This window comes from Aythya marila (genome assembly GCF_965140915.1).
Source record: "Aythya marila genome assembly, chromosome: 17".
Classification (NCBI taxonomy): Eukaryota; Metazoa; Chordata; class Aves; order Anseriformes; family Anatidae; genus Aythya; species Aythya marila.
Window position 1 is genome coordinate 9,055,869 of NC_139058.1, and position 20,506 is coordinate 9,076,374.

The following is a 20,506-nucleotide window of genomic DNA, read 5'->3' on the forward strand; positions in this document are numbered from 1 at the left end:
GTTGGTCTGAAGGATAGCATTTATCTGGTTGCACTACACAGTCCATGTATTTAGTAGGTTATCCAGATGTGACTCACCTTATTCCATGCCATTTTACAGCATCTACAGGACTCCATCCTTCAGCTTAACCTGCACACATATTCAGCTCCCTCAGAAGTACGATTCATTAAGGTTGTTCCTCAAACTAGGTTAGGGAGAAATCATAACCACTGCTTTGTTTCTTTCACAAAGTATACATCTACAAACACTTTTATTCAGTAATCCAGAAGTTACATGCTTGCCCAAACTGTCACTCAGGAACACTCCTGAAAAAGGGTGAGAACTTGAAAAAACAGAAGAGAAGTCATACCTACGTAATACAATCAGATGTTTATAACCAAGTTCACTCTACTTTGAGAAATCCTATCAAGGTTATAAATAAGTCAACTCCTTGCAGTCCCCCACTCTCTTTAAAAGCAGGACTGCCTAAAGAAGGAGCTAGGTGACTTCAGAGGGTTAAAGAGAATTAAGGGAAAGTAATTCCAGAACAATTGAAAAAAGAAAACTAATGTTCTGTCACTTCCCAACATGAATCCACGCAAAGAAACTGTACTCATTACAAAAACTGCCTTTGCTTATTTATTACCAGTCCCACTTCCTCAAAGATTCACATTATCATTCAAGTAGAAGGGACCTAAAAAGACCAAGTCCAACTGCCTGATGACTTTAGGGCTAAACAAAAGTTAAAGCATATTAATGAGAGCATTATCCAAATGCCTCTTGAATACTGACAGGCATGGGGCATCAACCACCTCATTAGGAAGCCTGTTCCAGTGTTTGACTACCCTCCTCACAGTAAGAAACTTGTCATTCCCATGTGTGCTGTCATTGGTTACCAGGAGGAAGAGACTGGCCCTGCTTGAGCAACAAGGTTGACCCTCAGCCTCCTTTTCAGACTAGACAACCCAAGCATCCTCAGCCTCTCTTCGCAGGGCATACTTTCCAGTCCTTTTACCAGCTTCACTGCCCTCCTCTGGATGCTTTTTATACTGTGGGTTTCAGAACTGCATACAATATTTAAGGTAAGGCCACACCAACACTAAATGTAGTGGGAGAATCAACTTTTTTGACAGCTGGTTATGCTGCATTTAATGCACCCCAAAATGAGGTTTGCCTTCGTGGCTGCCAGGGCATACTGCTGCCTCAATATTGAGCCTGTTGTTGACAAAGAAGACTCAAGAGGATAGGAACTGCACTGCTTCCTATAGCTTCCTATTCCCTTCTCAAATAGAGGTGTTGTCTATATGAAACATTCTCAGAAAACTCATAGGTGAGAAACAGAGAGGATGCATGGTAATATAAGCCTCTTTTGGAGATAGCTTTTTATCAGCATAGAATTATAAAGAATTCCTTTCACTTAGACTATTGCTATTAATTAAGTTATACTAGCATGTGTCAACATTAGCTATAAATTTCTCTCTAGTATATTTCATGCCTTTTATGATCAAATTTTGCCTTTGGTTCTACAAGCAGTAACGCTATTCCCTTTGTACAAAATGAACTAGGTCAGAGCAGTTGTTGCACCCATACAAGAGGTGTGCTTTCGTTAACAAATTTGGAAGAACAGGAACATCCAACACCACAGCGTCCTTGGTTCCAGGAAGAAAAACTCTAATTCATTCAAAACAACAAAACTTTGGGGAGGTAAAAAGTTCTCTCTGAAGCTGGAAGTCTAATCAGCCAGGTAGGACACTACCACACAGCTCAGCAGTAGGACAAGAACTGTAACTTATTACCTTTCCTAATTGAAAAGGAAATTGTTTCAGGCAATCACAATATTTATTTAGCAATCAGATTGATAGCCACCCAGTGCCCATTATAAAAAAAGGCAATTCTGCTACCAATGAAACAAACACTAGTGAACAACTTTGTTGAGAAACAGAACTCGGGCTATTAAAAGGAGCTATCTTCAAACTGTTCTTGAAGTCAACACTCCTGTTCTTCATCTTGTTTCCTTACGACTCCTTTGACCTTTTATGCTGGACTTCAACAACAAATGTTCAACTGCTATTATCACTTCATTTCAAGTAAAGTTTGATTGACTTCATTTTGTACACCAGTTGTTCAAGAAATGAAAGGATCAGGCTTCCGTTTTTCTGATTTCACAATATACTTGTCTATTTCTGAAAGGTACGAATCCCTGAATTGTTCATAACATGCATTTTCTGAATTGCTTTTGAAATCACAGTGCCCCTGACAGCTGATAAAGTACCCAAACGCTGATGATAATTTATTCCCAACTTGGTGCACCTTTCCAAGGATTTGGGAATAACCTTGCATTTATTCATTAATTTTGAAAATATCTATGCCGGTTTATGACAGTTTGCGCATCAACAGAAAAGAAACCCATCTATGTTGGTATCAAGCTATTAACCTTACGTGCTGCAGGCACATGATCAACTTCCAGTTTTCAATATTTATTTCCCAAATGAAATGTTGCGGCCCGGTAGGATGCCTACCCTACATCAACCTCTCAGTATAACATCTTACGTCTTTTTTGAAAGAAAACCACAATGACAGCTTTGAAAACTGCACTAAGGGAAGTATTGTAAACCTGAGGGACATTTATAGTATATTTTGCATCCATTTCCAGGTATGCTTTAACCAAATTAAGAAACAAATGCTATAAATGTCTGTTTTAGACCGTCTGTTTTAGCTTTAAAAAAGTCTCCATCCTCATTTCTTGGGTTATGACAATTATAGACAGACAAAACTTTTGTGATGTGAACATCTCTCCACCAGAACTGGATTGACGCCACTGGTTCTTTTGGTGCAAAGAGGCAGTCACGTAACAGTACCTGTTAAAAAACTACATCTTTTGTTTGTAGACACCATTACTGATCTCTTGACCAGGTCTTCCAATTCACTATGAGAACAGTAGAGATAGTGTTGCATGGAATGAAGAGCCATTTATGATTTCTTCTCCTGACCTTCAAAGCATGAGCTTTCACTTATCATAGAACAAAGTAATCATCATCCAACGGATGCAACAGAACTGGTATCTGAGGATCAACATGGGAAGAGCAGCATAATGTTAGCATCCAACACAGGAATAATAATAAATTTATTACAATAGAAACAAACAGATAATGCATTAGTTCATATACAAAATACTGATAGCATTCTGCTGCCTCAGTCAGTGCTTACTAAGTACCCACATTTAAAAAATCCTAGAAGTGTTGACATCACACAGATTTACATAGGTCATTGCAATTTCATGACACTACCGTAAGAGAGTCCAGCTACTCTTTAAGGTTTGCTGCACAGTACAGAGAGGTGGAGCAGGATGTAATGGGAAAATCTGAAATTTGAAATTTTTCTGCACTAGGAAGTTGAGTGAACAAATTACAAGAATGGAAAAAAACCAATCACACTATGCATGAATTTATAGTTACTCATGGCAAATGTTCTCATTAGAAGTGCCCAACTATATAGTAGCTGGTGACCAGCTTGAGTGCCCATCATTGCTCAAGGCACAAAACATTAGTTGTCAGTTCTGTTCCTGTTTCTTCCTTCACTCTCAAAAAAAGATAATAATTAAAAACAACACCATGTAGTATGGAAGCATTTCCACTAAACTGCATCAACTCCCCCAAGTAAGCCAGATGCCTTAGAGATTGATTCTATTCCATCAGTAAAAGACAACATATAGCTACAAGGCTGCTGGATTGATTTCTGGTACTAAAACTTTAAACTGTTGTTTCACCACCACCTTTACACACACATATTCTTACAGGGGAAGTCAGTGTGCACACTGATATCTCCTCTTTCTGATCACCTCATTTGTGGAGCAAGAGAAATGTGGTCCATGCTAACCAAAAACCATTTATACAAAGTATCATTTAAAAAAAGCTATTAAATATATTCTCTTCTATTTGGTCTCCCCTCTTCCCCAACATAATTACCCAGATTTATCTCACATATTTGAGGGATGCCCTTAAAAGGCTATAATTTATCCCATTCCTGGGCAAAGCTAATAGGCAAAAGATTCCTTCCAAAACAGGGAAGTTCGCAAGCACATTCTAGCTGCAACTTATTTATTTCTGGGATGGCATCAGGTCACAAAACATACAATGTGAAAGAAATACTGGCACTCTGCAAACTGAAGCAAATTAGAGCATTCTCTCCCTGCTTCCTCTTTTATCAATCAGACTCCCTGATGGAAGTCCACAAATAATTTCTTCTCTAAGAAGACAATAAAAACTTCTCCTAATACAGTCTCAAGAACCATATATACACATTTCGTATATTTGAAAATGCTGGCAAAAGTCCACAGAGGCAGAAGATAAAAAGCATGAAAGCTAAATCTAACACCGGGTTCTCTAGTGAACCCGACACCTAGAAACAAAACAACATAAGGCTTCTTTCTTCTGAAGTAACCTCCCCAAAATGCCTGTGGTTTTCCAATGGCACGTGGAAAAGGCCAGCTTTCAAGACCTTATTTCTTGATTCACGATTTAGGAAGTGAGATGTTATGCAGCAGAGAGGCAGGCTTGACGAATACTTTGTGCCCAGGTGTTTAAGAGTGCTGTGACTGAATGCTTGTCTGGAAGTTGCAATAGTTTTGAAGTCATGTATCGATACACTGACTGCAAGAAGGGATTGGCTGCTGGAAAAGAAGATAATGGATAGAGTTATAAATACACACACACAGTCCTCAAATTTCCCCAACACTACTACATACACATGCCCCCAAAATGTCACGCTAGCATCCTCATACCATATTGTCTAGGGTTTTTTATCCACAGAGGGCTCTGATCAGGATAGTCTGCTGGAACGCTGAGCTGTAGTGGCGGGACGTTTGGAAGATTCTTGTCATCTAGAATGTAAGCACACTTCCCATCAGAATAAAGTATGTTTTGCTGTATGTACATTTTTTTCATACATCATTCAGCATGGTTTCTAACCTCTGAGCACCAAGAAGGAACCAAGGTGTACTTTTCCATTTCTGTTGTACAGCAATCTCATTGCTCATTTTAACGACACTTAATTCCTTGTAAGGAAAGCCTGGCAAAACACAGCTCCATCTCTTAAGCATTTCTGCACACAGCCAATCATTTCATTAGCAGACCTTCACTAAATTGGACACCTCATTTTTGAGAATTAGGTGCCTTCTGTACTAACATTAAGATGAGAACAGTTCAGATTTCTCAAACAATGGGAGGAAAAAATCTGTTTTGCTTTTGGATTCCAATGGGGAAAACAAGTTCATAGACAGTAACACTGTCTTCTTAGCTGAGATAGAAACAACAAAGTTGTGATCTGAGTTCCTTTTTAGAACGTACATCATTGTCAGTCATCAGTAGTACAAATTGCGATAGACCCTTCCAGAGATTAACTCACCATTTCTCCATCCGACTTGTTGGAGATGGAACAATCCACACATATCAGCACAAATCAAGTCAAGAATCAAGACTGTTGCCAGCAATAAGTAATTTTCAAGACAACGTATGAGTTCACTGATTTCAACCCTCAGTACGAGGAACGGATTGTTTAGCATGAATGAAATTTCCATGCATTCCCTGAAGCTGCTCTACAACACTGATAAGTACAGACTTCACACAGAAGTCACAGGTTAGCAAATTTCAAGACTAAGCAAAAAAAAACTTCTTCAAATTTCTAGAATCAAGATCAACAGTTCTTTCTGAATTCAGCCCTTTGTGTCTTCTCACTTACCTAGCTTGCATATAAGATGAACTGTTCCATTATTACTGCAATGCGAGGGGTCCAGGTTCACCAGGAATTTAGGATTTAACCTTGCAACTTCCCCTTGTAAGACATTTGGTATGGTCTGTCTTTCATCCTCTTCATATTTCCGCTTTCGAGGGGAGACAACTGGGGCCCTATGTAAAACACAATACACAAAAGAACGAGGTGAAAACATTATACCAACACCACATTTGTCGGATATTTTACAGGTGTAAAAAGGAAAAAGGTACAACTCGAACCTTGCCATAAACCCATCCATTCTTTCAACAATTTGAACAAATATTTTTTTTCCTAAAAAAACAAACATTTAATACAAACATCTGGTTAAGGATACATACGTGATCGGCGGGCCATGAATTGCAGTCATAGCCGGCATAAATGTACGGTAAAGGGAATGGTTGAAGACTGGTGAACGGATGTTGGCCAAGACAGCATCCAAAAGTGGCTGACACAAGTACTGCTGTTTGGTGGGGGGCACTGGGGGAGGAGGTGGAGTAGGCTATAACACAAAAGGACCACATTTTCTCTTAATAGTCACCACAAATAAAAACATCTCTACAACTTTACAGCAGTAAACTTCCAACGCATAAAATGCAAACAACTCTCAAAATTGCATGTGGTAACATTAAGAAGTCTGCATTTTCCACTTTCAGAAGTATGTCCTGAAATCAGCTGCAAAAATTCACAGAAAAAATTACTCAAGTGTTCGCACAGAACACAAGGACTTGAAAGCTCACCTACAAGGTGATTTATGTGAAGTTTGCCCATTTTTTCCCCCATTTTCTTATTCTGTCCAGCTCTACTTGAAGTTGTAATGGCATAAGTAACATAAAAATGAATCACTTATCTTTTGCTAAAGCAAAGCAAAGCACGTACCACAGCCATATCATTTTTCAGCTTTTCCAGAGCAATTTCACATTTCTGCAGTGTCTTCAGAGGGCATCTGCAGAAGAGGAGAAAGTCCACCATCACAAAACAGTCAACTCAACTTAAGTGTTTCTGTTGCCTGAACCCCTCAACCAACTTTAATGCCAACATAGCTGGATGCTGAACAATAAATTTCTGGAAGAGGTAGGGAATCTGATATCCAGACAAAATGAAAAAAGTTACCGTTTTGAAGGGTCAGTCAGGATATCCAAGAGACTCTTCATTTTACTCAGGTCCTTCTTCCTATCTGAAATAATATCAGAGACACAAACATTGACTACAAGAACAGCTTTCACACTTACAGACGGAAATACAGGATGCTGTTACAAGTGAAAACGTTAGCCAACACTGAAGAAAGCAGTGAGGATCAAAGATCTTTTATCTCACCATAAGTATACCCATTGCATAAGCTCTAACAGAATGTGTCCCAAAAACATCAGAAGTGAAGGAAAACTGGTGGGAATTTAAGGATGATGATTTTACCCACTCTTCACAGTAAAATCTTTACATTCCTGGGGAAGAAAGAGTAACTGTCATTGTCATTTTTAATCCCTGGAATAAACCATCACAAAAAGGCAATGCACTGCTCTTCCATCAGAAGAGAGAGTTGACAAAGAAACACATGACTAAATACAAGGAAGCTCACCTTCGTTTTTATCTATTTTATTGATCATCCTACGGAGTGGTTCAATGTATTTTGATAACTGTTTGAGTTTCTCCAGATACTGTTGCTCCTCTGACTGGCTAGAACTGGCTGGACTCATGACAGAGTTTGGATTTCCTGCCAAGAAGTAAAGATTGCATGTCACATGGATGATAAAAGATAGTGCAGAACAGCATTCTCACGTTTCAGACTCTAGATTTGAAATGCAGAAACTCAAAGCATAGCTCAGGTCAAATACATAAATCCACAACTGGTGCGCGTCAAAGTTTAAGTTCTTGTCCAGCGCTCTCATCTTTTTAGAGTAATTATGTCAGACAGCAGACGTTACAGACAGAACAGCAACTCCCATTTATTATTTTTATTTTTTTCCTGAAAAGGTCCACATTTTCATACACGTATTTCCTAGGTCCTCATTTTGCCTCACTCTGGTGCATTAAACACTACATCAACACTGAATTTGCTGCAGTATTCCTTAAGCCCATGCTTTCTAATCTGCAGAGCATACAACGCTGGTATGAGAAGGAGCCAGTATGTTACTTCATTTCACAGTATCAGAAAGTGTTTATTACAACCAGGGTAAAGAAGTGCACAAGTGTCACAGTACACCTAGGAAGGTGTTTTAGAGGAAAGCAGTCATTAAGCGGTTATTTCCTTTACGACTTCACGCCATTGCTAAGGACTCCTTTCTGCACGTAACCAAGGAATCACTACAGTTGTAAAAACTTGCTTAATTAAAGAAAGTACTGTTCTTTCTTTCAAAACAACAGGGAAGTTGGAAAAACCCACTATATAGGTTCAGTGATGAGAAAATGGGTTTCATTTGATTTCAATAGGAGATATTCATGTTGTGTAACATCATACATACAACAAGCTCACTACTTGCAATGCTGGCTGCTTATCAAAGCTCTTTAAAGCTTCAGTCATGCCAAATAGTAACTGTAATAGTTCCTAAAGGCCTGTTATCAAAATATACCCCAATTCATGGTCTGCATTATAGACCTCAGGACATTTACCTGGAGTGTTTAAAGGACCTGGGGATGGGACGCTAAAGTTCTGAGGTGTTCGTGCAGCTGCTGGGCTCTGAGATGGTTGTGGAGATGGACTGGGAAGAAAGCTGCTGGGTGATGGAGCTGGACCAGAGCTGAAAAATAAGAATAAGTTTAAAAAAAGAAAAAAAAAATGTAAAATCAAACCTGACAAAGTCTAACAAGGAAGCACGATCAGCCTGCAAACAGATATGCTCTTAGTAACCACTGCTACGACATGTTGAATGCTTTTAAAAACTTCACCTCTTCACCTTTATGGTTTTGACAAAGGTCTTCAAAAGTTATAGTCTAGCTCACCTCACATTTGAGTTTGGCTGAGAAGTTGGTTGGCCTGGTTGAGGAGATGGCTGTGGCTGTGGTGGTGGAGGCATTGATTGGGGTGTCTGAGCTTGTTGGACAGGAGATGGGGATGACATCATGGTAATATTGTTCTGGCTCACCTGAAACAAGGAAAAAGAACAAGATCAACAACAACAAAAGGGAGTTGATGATGGGAACCTAAATTAAAGTTATCTATGGAGAGAAGCATATCCTCAGCCCTACAAGAAATGAAAGCGTTAGTTTCCTGTTCTCATACACAATGAAACAGTCTCACCTGTATCTCTCTTGAGGATATTATGGCAGTACTTCATATTGACTTCACTAGAAATAAGCGTTAAAACTGCATGCAATCAGATAACTGTTTCTCATTTCCCAAACCAACATATTTAAAGTTAAAGCGTCAGAAGTACCATCTGAAAAACTTGTGCTTTATTAGAAATAGGGTGAAGAAGAGCAGGGGAAAAAAGACAGTTCTAACTTGAGAATTAACAGCCATTAAAAAAACCTTCTTGTTTTGGTATTTTCATTACAGCCTTCAAAGGTATGTCAGATTTGTCTGTAGCTTCTCAAGCGGTTTTCTTCAAGAGGAAAGAAGAACAATTAAGTAAACGAAACCACCACCACGTTGTTTAACTATACAGCTCTGCAAATCTGGGTGTAATGTCTGGATGGAAAAGTGTGAAGCAGCGTTCTGACCTGTGGAGAATGGTAAGGTATGCCTAAAGAGCAAAAAGAAAAATAAGGAGTTTTCAGAACAGCACCAAACTCCAGGCAACAACGAAGTTTATTCTGCACACTATAAAGTCCAAGAGCCAGATGATGCTCAGATTAGAGCAACCACTTACATATGTTCATTTCATGGTCGTTTTTCCCCTTCATCGATTAAAAACAAACAAAAAACATCCTATACCAGCCAGAAACATGGTATAGTAATGCAGATATTACATAAGCATAAAGCACATAAAGAATTCTTATGTTTTTATGTATGTAGGCTTAGGTCATCAGTCACACTAGCCTATAAGACCACATATTGTGACTCAGTAACTGATGCAAACATTCTGCAAGTCCTCAATTGGCACCTTTATGAACCAACAACTCTTTCCATCAGTATAAACTGTTTTTAAGCAGAAGTCCCCTACCAGCCCTAAACACTTCATGGGCACTGCCAGTTTGGTGCTGTCCTTCATTCAGTCATTACTTATCTACCTAAATCATCCAACTGTTTCCAGGGGACACTGAATGCAACATAATTTGCTTTGTATGGAATATCACATTACAGCTATGTAAGAAAAACATAAATAAATGATGGGCCCAAGCACTCCTCAGCTAGGTGCAAATGTAAAACTACTAAACTTGAAGATACTAGTTAACTACAGCACAGTTTAAAATCAAATACAGCCTGCAATACTATGTGTTTTTTTTCCAAAAAACCTTCGTTAGCTCCATTACCTTCCCAACCTCCTCTACAAAAGTAACATCCAGAACAAGATTCATTAACAACCTGTGTTCACTCAGCAGTTGGAAAAATATTTCTGAGACTGAAAAGCATGATCTACTTCCTATAGAAACCAACCACCTCAGCACCATAAAGAAGCTAGAATGAACACTCCAAAGAGTACTCCCTGTATTTTTTTGCAATTCTATTTAATGTTCTTCTAAACAGCAAGTGATTTAGAACTTACCCATAGAGGTGTTGTACGCATTTTCATCAAGTCAAACTAAGATCACTTTTGAGTGGTTTAGCACTTCTTGAAAACCATGCACCTTTAAAGCGTCTCAAGCTGGTTACATAAAATCACTTTTGAAAACTTAAATCCTTGTGTTTTAGGAAGGAAGGAAGGAACAAAAAAGATTGCATTAAGGTTTGTGCCCAGATTCAAGCCTCTGTATCTACTTCAACACCAAGGTCCCTTTACATTAGTTTACAAATGTTGCAGAAAAGCAAAGAAAAGAACATACAGCACCTGATATAAGCATAAAATACATTAGTGCTGTCATCTTTTTAACAGCATTACCTCTTCTCATTAAGTACATACAGAGGCACACAGCTTTCCTTCTTGCAACAGGTTTGCTCTCTGCTGGTTTCATTTCAGAACTCTAAAGGCTAATATCTAATATCACACAAAACTGTGATACTTTCAGTAACTTTTACTCAAAAGTATGCAGTTCCAAACTTACTGCCTTATTTTTCTTTGAAAGTGGTTAATTTGCTACACAATCATTTCAGATGTCTTTGTATGGTTTAGATATAAAGATACCTTCAGCTTTAGATTTCCACATTGTTTCCGGGCTACGCACTGAGAATATAACAATTTAATGAAATTTCAACTTCTAGGGAATGCTCTTTACAACAGACTGACAACTACCACAGCTGAACATGAAGCAACCCTGCAGTGACCTGATCACAACACTGAAACCTATCTTTGAAGTCCTGCCCAAAACTTACTTATGTTTGCATGACAAAATTTTGCACTCAATAATATTCACTAAATCAAAGCTATTCCTAGTGTTTAGAGTATAACATGCTGGAAGATAAACTTAGCTATGAGGCCTACCTCCACTTAACTAAGTATCAGGCAAGGAACAGCACTCAGTAGACAACACTGAGTTTTTCAGAGACTCTCAGTAGCAAGCCAGTACAATATGCAGAAACTAAAAGCAAGGAAAAGGAGTCTGCAATAAGGAAGTAATGGGTAATAATGAGGAAGAGCAGAAAGAATCTGAAGTAAAAATCCAGAAAGCATTTTAAACTACTGTACTTACAGTTTCAATATTAAGCCAGTAAGCACAGCCTTGCCTACTTTGTAGCAAACTGGGTTTAAAGTTCACCATTATGTTGCTTTGCGGGACAAAGCAAAACCTTTGCAAAAGGTTTTCCAAGCCTTTTGCCAAACCTTTTTTTCAAAAGAATTCAGATACTGGTTTCCATATTCCAAATCACGATAATATACCTTGCTTTATTTTAATATTTAAATCAGTTTGACTTTTTCCCTAGATTTTTGGTTTGCTGAAGATTTCCGCACCAACCATAAATTGGAAGTCCATATAAATGCAGACTGCAATAGATTTGTAGGTAGAACTTGGAGGTTTTGACACTAGAAATACAACAGAGAGACTGGGATTAATACATTAGTCATCTAATTGCTAAAACAAACTCTAACCATAAGATTAACCTTTCAAAATTCCTATCAGTAGGTTTCTTGGACCAACACAAATATTGTGTAGGAAACTTTCCTTAGCTGTTTAAAAAGTGCTGAACTGCTGAACTTTTTTTTTCCCTTAGTGTTCAAGAACTAATATTGAGTGTAGTTCATGTATGGTAACTATTCAGGCAAAACCAAACTTCAGCTAAGAAAAAAAAAATCTAATTAATAGCAAGAGAAATCAACAACCTACTGAACAAAAAGAAACCACTGCAGAATTAACTAAGCCAAGTTAGAAGGACAGAGAAGAAGTGTGTCATACGAGATAAAAACAAATAGCCAAACAATATGGATATAACAGCTAGTTCTTCTGGTGAAAGAGACTCTTCACTGTAATACCAAGATTCTCATCTAAAGTGAAAGGACATTCAGAGCCATCTATCATGAGGTCTAAAGACTTCTTAATACTGTAAAGAGATGACAGAGTCTTAGATGAATAATACCAGATGTAAGCTACAACCATTTGTCTCCTATTGTGAACAGCTTCAAGAGCTCTGATGACAAGGTAATTAAACATATCCAACAGATAATATTATTTAAGCATTTACAAAACTAAAGAGGCATAAATAACATTTCTAAATTCCGATTCACCTAGAACCTGACAAAATGTTTTGGCACAGAGCACTAGAGATTCACACTGATCCAGAGCTATCAATTGCATGGCACGTCAAGCTGTCTTTAAAACAGTGCTTCCCACTAACAAAATGATGACTTACTCGCTTAGCCTACCACATGTTTAGGAGCCCTTTTCATAAATAAGTTTTTTCTTCTTCTTCCTTCTTTGGTTGTTCAGTTTTCTACAACATTTTCACAGTCCTTGACATGCTACTAAGAACTCTCCTTATTTACTGATTCGTCTGGTGTCATAAATCAAAGCTCCTCAACAAGCACAGACATGACAGCACTAAAAGGTCAGCCTACAGCACTGAACACTTTAACTAGAGCCCTTCTGTTATGACTCAAATATAAGCCAATCTGATACTTAAATACCCATCGGAAGGCCTCACTGTCAGTCCAAATCAGACTGTGAATACTTCATACTGGAGGTGATTGTCTCAGTGTACATAAACTGCTACAGCAAACAAAGCTCAAAGTAAATTCTCCTTCGATTCAACAGCTATGTCTGGGTTTTATTTCAGTTAACATAGTTACCTGGATAGAAATGACTCACCATCTGAAACCAGAAGTGACAGATGTGCTTGCCTAGGTCTGCAGAATCTTTCTGATCACATTATCTACCTTAGTAAACGCCTGACAAGAATGGGCTGTCTCTACTAAACTTGGTGCAACAGAAATAAGAAAAAATGCAAAAGTAAAGAAACCTACAAGCAAAAGGCAGCAGTGTTAAGAAGTAAAACTGGTAAGAACTCAGTTCTATTTCAGTCCAGTTCTCCCCACTCCTGCTCTCCTCCTGTCCCTCAAATTAAAGATTTTGCTTGTTGAACAGGGCTGTGAGGTCTTCAGAAGATCAGGACCTACACCATGCAGATGCAGTACACTGACCTCAAGCATCTTCCAGCAACAGCTGGCTAGGTGCTGTCAGCCAGTCTACACAGGTTCTTCTTTGATACAGGTACAAGTGGAGCCCTTTTGGTAGTTTCTCCTTCACAACTGTGAAGGAAGAGAATAGTTCCATTTTTCTTGGTCCCTGATTGCATGCAAAGATGCTACTCAAACTGAAACGAGCCAACTTTGCTATTAATGAATGAAGCACCTGTAAAGAGCACGAGTACATGATAAGTAAGTTCCAAGGCAGAACTCAATCACTGCACTGCAGTACTGACTTGCGGCACTTCTGGAGACTCTCCAAAATGCACATTCATTGTGGAATTTCAAAGACTGAACAGGAACCTGGAAGCTCTAATTTGTGACCTAAATCAGTTATAAACATTTAAATATTCTAAATGCTAAAATAAAGATCTACGCCACTCTAGCAATGCTTTATTTGATATCCCATGCTATCAGAAAACATGTTGTTTAAACCAAAAAAGGATCCATGGAAAACCTGAAGAGCCCAACACCCTAACACCGGCAAGTTAGTTGTTCCATGAAAAAGTGAACTTCCCCTTGCTTGAAAGCAAGTGCTACACAATCACGTATTGAATGCTTTGTGCAATACCTGACACAATGTGCTTTGACTCAGTAAATACCTGTGGCATTTGCTGTCCGCCCAAAGGAATGGAGCTTGGCGGTGTAGCAGACACTGCGGTGGTAGGCGGGAACCGTGGTCTTATTTGCATCCCACCTCGGGCCATAGGTGCGGTGATCATCTTTGAGGACAGAGGGACAACAGACAAAAGTAATCGCAAAACAAGAAATGCAGTGCACTGGCAGGATGAGAAGCACATGCAACCTCCAGGAATTAGGGGAGAGGGGAGCATGAAGGGAAGGTTAGTGAGCTTTTCTCTAAAGGTTAACCTAACATGCTAGCTTATAAATCAAACTCCTTTTTACACCTTTTCTATCTATTTTTAGAAAGCATCTAATGAATTCTAGATATCTCGATGGTGCTGATAGGCAGATTCAGATTTGTAGGTCGAAGACTGACAAAGCTATTATTTGCAGGAAGGGTTTTTCCTAATTTTGCCTAACATCTTGAATTTCTAGAATTCTTAGAGATAAGTTCTCCAAGACAGCTGTCAAGAATTCTCCATATAAGAAGCTTCTTTGTCTCTATAATGCCATAGGTTTCTGATGCACCTTCCCACACTGTTGGACTCACAGGATTTAGGAGTATTTGCGTATGCCACCTTCCGTTCTAAAAGACTCTGGCAGACAGTTCAGCAGCAACTGCTACCAGCAATGCTCCAGTGAGCTGTCCAACAGCGAGCAAAATTTCAGAGTAACCTATGACACTATAACACCAGGACAACAGAAAGGACTTATTTTTGAAAAAGCTATTTCCTTCCTTTTGCACCCCACAGAATAAGTCAATTATTTCCCTGTAATTTCTGTAACTTTGACAAACGCCCATTCCTCTATTGCTAAGCTACACTAAGACTTGTTGTTATGAGCCCGTAATCTGCTTCGAGCTCATTCTTGCATTATTTGATTCTTCAGTTGTATAGACTGAGCACACCCTAAAAGCACAATCATTTAGAACAAATACTGCAGGTTAAATTTTGAATTAGAAATTACTCTAAAATAGGATTAGGATGTTGCTCTGCAGTGTCTAGAAGTGCCTTTCCGACCCATCAGCCTGAATGAGTCACACAGTTTTAATCATACGTATCTATAATATCTATGAATTTTAAGTAATGGTAGGCTTTAATGTTATACCACATATGCTGCCAATTAGAGTACAATTTAAATTTATGGGAAATACAGCATATTTTTGAGGTAGCACTCAGCTAACTTTGCTAATTCACTTATCAGCAAAGGAGCTTCTGTTTGATATTTTAAAGATCTACAGTAAAGGTCTCTGGACCACTTTATTATTTTTTTCCCCCAGAGTATACGTCACCAAGGAACCTACACAGGCTCTAACTAACCTAGGAGTTAAAAGAAGTCTCCTTTCAGTAAAGGATTTGGGGCATTCTTGCTTAGTGTTCTGTGCAAATGGACTGAAGCAGCCAGCAACATGTCTCTAGAGAGTCAGAGAACGCATGTGCTTACAATTGTTAAAAATAAATAAAATTAAATACAACATAGCAAGACTGAAAACAGAAAGCAATAACTGATAAAGAAAATAAGTGTCAAATTCAGCACAACTGTTAGTTCACAACATCAGAGCAATGCGGTCACTTTCCATCCAGGCAAAGAGGGATGGTCAGAGACAGGATTTCAAAAGGAAAACAAATGAGAGCGCTTCAGACATCACACACACATGCACATGTACACACACAGCATGCAACAGCCACCACAAGCAAACACAACAACCCAGCACTGGCACAAAGCACAGGTGGATGCTACGAAGTGCAGTGAAGAGCTACTTTATCAACATGAGAGCTGGTGAAGCAACACAACCCTAACAAAACAAAAAAATAAAATAAAATAAAAAAAAAGGAAATCGCTGGCAAAAATAAAATAAAATAAAATAAAATAAAACCTTCCAGGCACAATCACCCCATCTCAGACCCTCGTGAATGCACATGGATCTCTGGAGCGTGTGAAATCCCAGGGATGTTATGGTGACTCACATGTCCCATCTTGGTCCCGTTTTTCATGCCACACCACCAAAGTGTGCAGATTTAGATCACTTCCTCCAAGGTCATGGAAATTAGTAGTATATTAACTGTCTGGCAAACCACTGAACACCAGTGGGACAACTCTGATTCAAAGGCTTTCAGCTGTTGTATCGTAGCTGAATGAATGTGTGTACATGCACATAATTCTGAGTTTTATTCACATATTTTTGAAACGTGTGCTTTGGAAAGGAAGTGTATATATAAAATGACACCAATTCCACTCTCTTGATGAAAGTAATTTATTTTTCCCTTCTTCCAGCATATTTACATTTATGAAACCAGTCACCCTTCAACAAAGCAGCAGGGAAAGCGGATTTCAAAGATTGCATCTGTTTTATGCAAAGCAATGCATCTACAAAGGAGTTCATCAGATAGTCTAAAAATGGAAGACAGCTAGAAGTGTTCAGGTACTTTTGAGAAGCATTTAAACTGAAGGCAAATCCTTCTCCACAGCTGAAATTGAGAAATCGATTTACAGAATTGAGAATTTTACTCAAAAAAAAAAAAAAAAAAAAGGAGCAAGCAGAAGAATGGAGTATCTCTCCACTGTAAGATACAGACCTCATTATCTGATTAAAAAATGAAGTGCAATGTAAGTATTAGAATCCTGAACCTATAATTTTCTTGTATCTAAAATCCAAGGATTCAGAATTCCTTCAATATGCAGCTTCTGGTAGGAATATACACGTACCATGACACTACCACTCCACTAAAGGCAGGCCAGCTCTGCTTTTCAAAGAGCAACAGCCAATTTGCATTCTGAGCACCTGAACGAATTGCAGCAGAACAGTAATTTAAACATTATTAATACTTAACTCCAGTTGATTACAGAGTTTCTCCTGGTGCTCCAAGCACTTCTGTAGCGCTCTGTGGTCACTAGGACACTATTTTGCTTATTTATCAGTTTCACCTTTGAGTTACATAGTTGTAAGGACTAGACATCCAAGCAGGATAACATTCACCTGTGTCTTTATGCCTTCAGAGAACTCCAAAACTTACATGTATCCATGTTTGAATTTACGATTGGTTTTACTTTTATGTAGGAATGCTGAACAGAAACTTTATGGAAAAGGAAAAAACACAGGCACATCAACCCAAATTCCCAGACTGAAAGCCCCTAGAGACCAAGCTTAAGTTTAACAAGCAAGTATTAGGACAGGGTTTGTTTATAACAAAAGCTTCCCAAAACCAAATAAGGAAATCAAGACAGATTTATTAAAATAAAATCTAGTGCTAGTGGAAAATGGACTAGAGAAATGCAAAGAGAAATCTACTCTCAAGCTTCTTATAAATCAAAGAAAATGTAACCATGTTCTCAACGCCAAAGCTGCATTGTAATATTGTACACAACCATCAACTTAAAGCTAAACATTATATACAGAAAATTTTTATACAAGTATAAGAAACCAGTTTAATCATTGGACTTCACAGCGTCTAGTGAATTTTAGTAGATTTACATTGTAACAGCACAAACGTAAGTCTGGCTGCGTAGTTTTCTAAACTCCATATGCAATAGATAATGAGCAATCCCTGCTCATTATAAATAAAGTTGCAATGCAAAACCAGCTGTCAACCATCTTATTACCCAAAACTTTTCAAATGCACTGTGCTGTTAAGCCACTGGCATATAAATTCCCTAAATGGGACAAGAATTAAGGTGACTATGTAAACAAAATCCATCTGTTTAGAGGTTGGAAAAAGCACCATTACCATTAAGTTAGTAAAAAGAAAAAAAAAAAAGAAGTCAGTCTCCTTTTAGGCAGCCTAAGTCCCTGTAGCTTTCACCTGGAAATTATTTAAGAAACGAAGAAAAGCTTTAATTTGCATTTCAACTGTAGAAGAATTCTATATTACTGCCAGCACTGTACCAACTGTACTTACCACTCCTCAGCTTTTACATCCTATGTTACATTGGCTCAAGCAAAAGGACCAGAAACAGAACATAGCCACCACCAAGTATGTGGGCCACATGAGAGTTAACATGGTACAAGACACTATTCCTGATAGTGGTCTGTGAGATGAATGTTGAAGAACCAATTGTTATCCCTCTATCCATGCAAAAACTTCTAATGGTCTTACAGAATCTAAAGCATTTCTTGTGTGATGACGGGGAAATGGTGCGATACCTGAAATGGCAGAGATCTTCCTGTATTGCCAGACATTAATCCTGGTCAACCTCTTTTTATCTATCTGCCTCAGTCTCTCCATATACAAAGTGGTGATAATTGTACTTACCGTGTCTGTAAAATGTCTCAGCATGAAAGACTACAGAGGCAAACCACAAATCACAAACAAAATCACAAAATTTCTAGGTTGGAAGAGACCTCAAGATCATCGAGTCCAACCTCTGACCTAACGCTAACAGTCCCCACTAAACCATATCCCTAAGCTCTACATCTAAACGTCTTTTAAAGCCCTCCAGGGATGGTGACTCCACCACTTCCCTGGGCAGCCTGTTCCAATGCCTCACAACCCTTTCAGTGAAGAAGTTGAAGCATAAGAACTTCAGTGGAAGCATAAGAACTTCAGAAGTGCGACTTAACATGCAGAACCATGAAAGACTATTTCATATTCTTGTGGAAAATGGGATGAGAGGTTCAGCTCAAGCCATCCCCAGTTTTTCTCCCCCGTGTCTCCTTCACACCAGACACACATCAAGGAACAATCACTAGGGCTACAGCTGTATTGCAGGTTAAGAACAGTGTATTAGACAATAAGCTTTCAACCAGCCTTTTTTTTTTTTAAACGTAACTCTGCACTTGTGACACATGCCATTTTTTCTTGACAATTCACATCCAGAACAAGAGCATTCTAAATCTACAGCTCATTTCACTCAGAAAAAGAATGAAAGGAATGAAAGGGGAATACTGAGAGATTTCACTATCTATATTGCTTTTTATGCTTGGTACATGGAGATGGAAGGTAGATCACATGTGAGTTAAGATAGCAGGCAAAGATTCACAGCATGGAAATCAGTTGACAAAAAACCGGTCACCTAGGAAAGTGTAACGAAAAGAGAGGCGATACACACCAGAAACCAACAGTCAAACTTGCAGTGTGACCACAGAAGGCCCTCTTACTGTTGTGCATTTGTGTATCACTTCAGGCAACAATCTTACCTACTCAGGACAGAGAGCATGCACAAAGAGGTTGTCCATGAAATCCTGCCTCTGAGTCAGGGCAAAAGGGAAGCAGCATAAAAGCCCACATCCCCTCTGTATAGCAATGACTGCTCAGACCTCATTAGAAAGCCACCAGAGACCCATTTCCATGCTCGTCTTTAGCATGCACTTGCTACAGGCCTGTACCTAAGGACACTGCCTCCAGGGCTCTTACCTGCCCTGAAGCTCCCATCTGAGCAGCTTGAGCCTGAGCTGCTTGCACTGCTGCTGCTGCCTGCTGCTGCTGCTGCTGGACCAGCTGAGCTCTTACCTTGAGTATAAAAAGAACAAAGTAAACACATGTACCTGATCAGTGTGTAACATTTCTCTTTCAGTTGCTTTGACTATACTCATAAAAAGGGGAGTTTTGGAGACAAGACTAAAAGATCAGCTTCACATATCCATCTCTAGAAGCGTTTCATGAACTTTCCTTATGAAAGCAAGTTCCCATGCTTCTAACATTTGGAAGTTTTCTCACAGACTGTGCGCTCAAGACGTGACTTCCTGCAACTTCTCTGTACTGTAAGGTCTTCTTACGACAATACTAAATATGTCAGCTTTCTGGCAAACAGTTAACTCCATGTGATGATTTCTCTCAAGCATAATATTTAAAACATATATTAATGACCAGCATTTCAAATGTCTATGCACTCATTAGGACAGGTCAGAGGGATGTACGTGACATCTAACTACTAGCTTAACTGGTAGGAGCACATAGTGGGTACTCCATCTATTCCATGGGGGGTTCAAGAATTTCTCAAGAGTGGCTGACACTTCACTACTCCCCAGCAACACTCAGAGAAAAGCAGGCTTCAGAATGACATCTGAGCTTTTTGCTCAACAGCACACAGCACTCATGACTAATGCGGAAGTTTGAAAAGCTGCAACATTAACAGGATGACTCAGCTTCTAAGATGAAGCAGTAAGACGTTCACAGTAAAACCATCATCTTGTCCACATTCTCTTCAAGTCAGGAACTACTAGTATCTTAAATTTTGTCCAAAACTTCTAAACGTGGCAGCAGAAGCAAAGCCAGTGTGCTAAAGAGCCAACGCGGGCTCCAGCCACACGCACTAGGTGCCTCAAAGCACTTGCTAATATTCAAGAACAAAAATAATCAAGGCAGTGATTTTTTTTAGATTCATAAATGGTTTTCACACATTTATAGAATCCCTGTTCTTCGCTGATACTAAGTCATTCTCTTCTGACAGGTCCAGACATAAAGCTTTAAAACCACCATACTCAAACA

The 20,506-nt window shown here is 38.9% G+C and overlaps 1 protein-coding gene across 4 annotated transcripts in view; it reads right to left on the reverse strand.

The window, feature by feature from the left end:
* Positions 1 to 271: 271 nt before the first annotated feature.
* MED15 (mediator complex subunit 15) overlaps positions 272 to 20,506 on the reverse strand; it is a 31,957-nt gene continuing 11,722 nt past the window's right edge. For 2 of the 4 annotated variants that reach the window (XM_082773749.1, XM_082773752.1), the window contains 11 exons: positions 19,433 to 19,528; positions 14,060 to 14,179; positions 8,683 to 8,825; positions 8,353 to 8,480; positions 7,322 to 7,456; positions 6,859 to 6,922; positions 6,625 to 6,691; positions 6,087 to 6,247; positions 5,716 to 5,882; positions 4,760 to 4,858; positions 273 to 4,648 (listed from right to left, as the gene is read on the reverse strand). In XM_082773749.1, the coding sequence (XP_082629875.1) occupies positions 4,512 to 4,648; positions 4,760 to 4,858; positions 5,716 to 5,882; positions 6,087 to 6,247; positions 6,625 to 6,691; positions 6,859 to 6,922; positions 7,322 to 7,456; positions 8,353 to 8,480; positions 8,683 to 8,825; positions 14,060 to 14,179; positions 19,433 to 19,528 (1,317 nt within the window). In that variant the 3' untranslated portion in view covers positions 273 to 4,511. Of the gene's footprint in view, positions 4,649 to 4,759; positions 4,859 to 5,715; positions 5,883 to 6,086; positions 6,248 to 6,624; positions 6,692 to 6,858; positions 6,923 to 7,321; positions 7,457 to 8,352; positions 8,481 to 8,682; positions 8,826 to 14,059; positions 14,180 to 19,432; positions 19,529 to 20,506 lie in introns of all 4 variants that reach the window. The other 2 variants (XM_082773750.1, XM_082773751.1) reach the window with 2 other exon arrangements.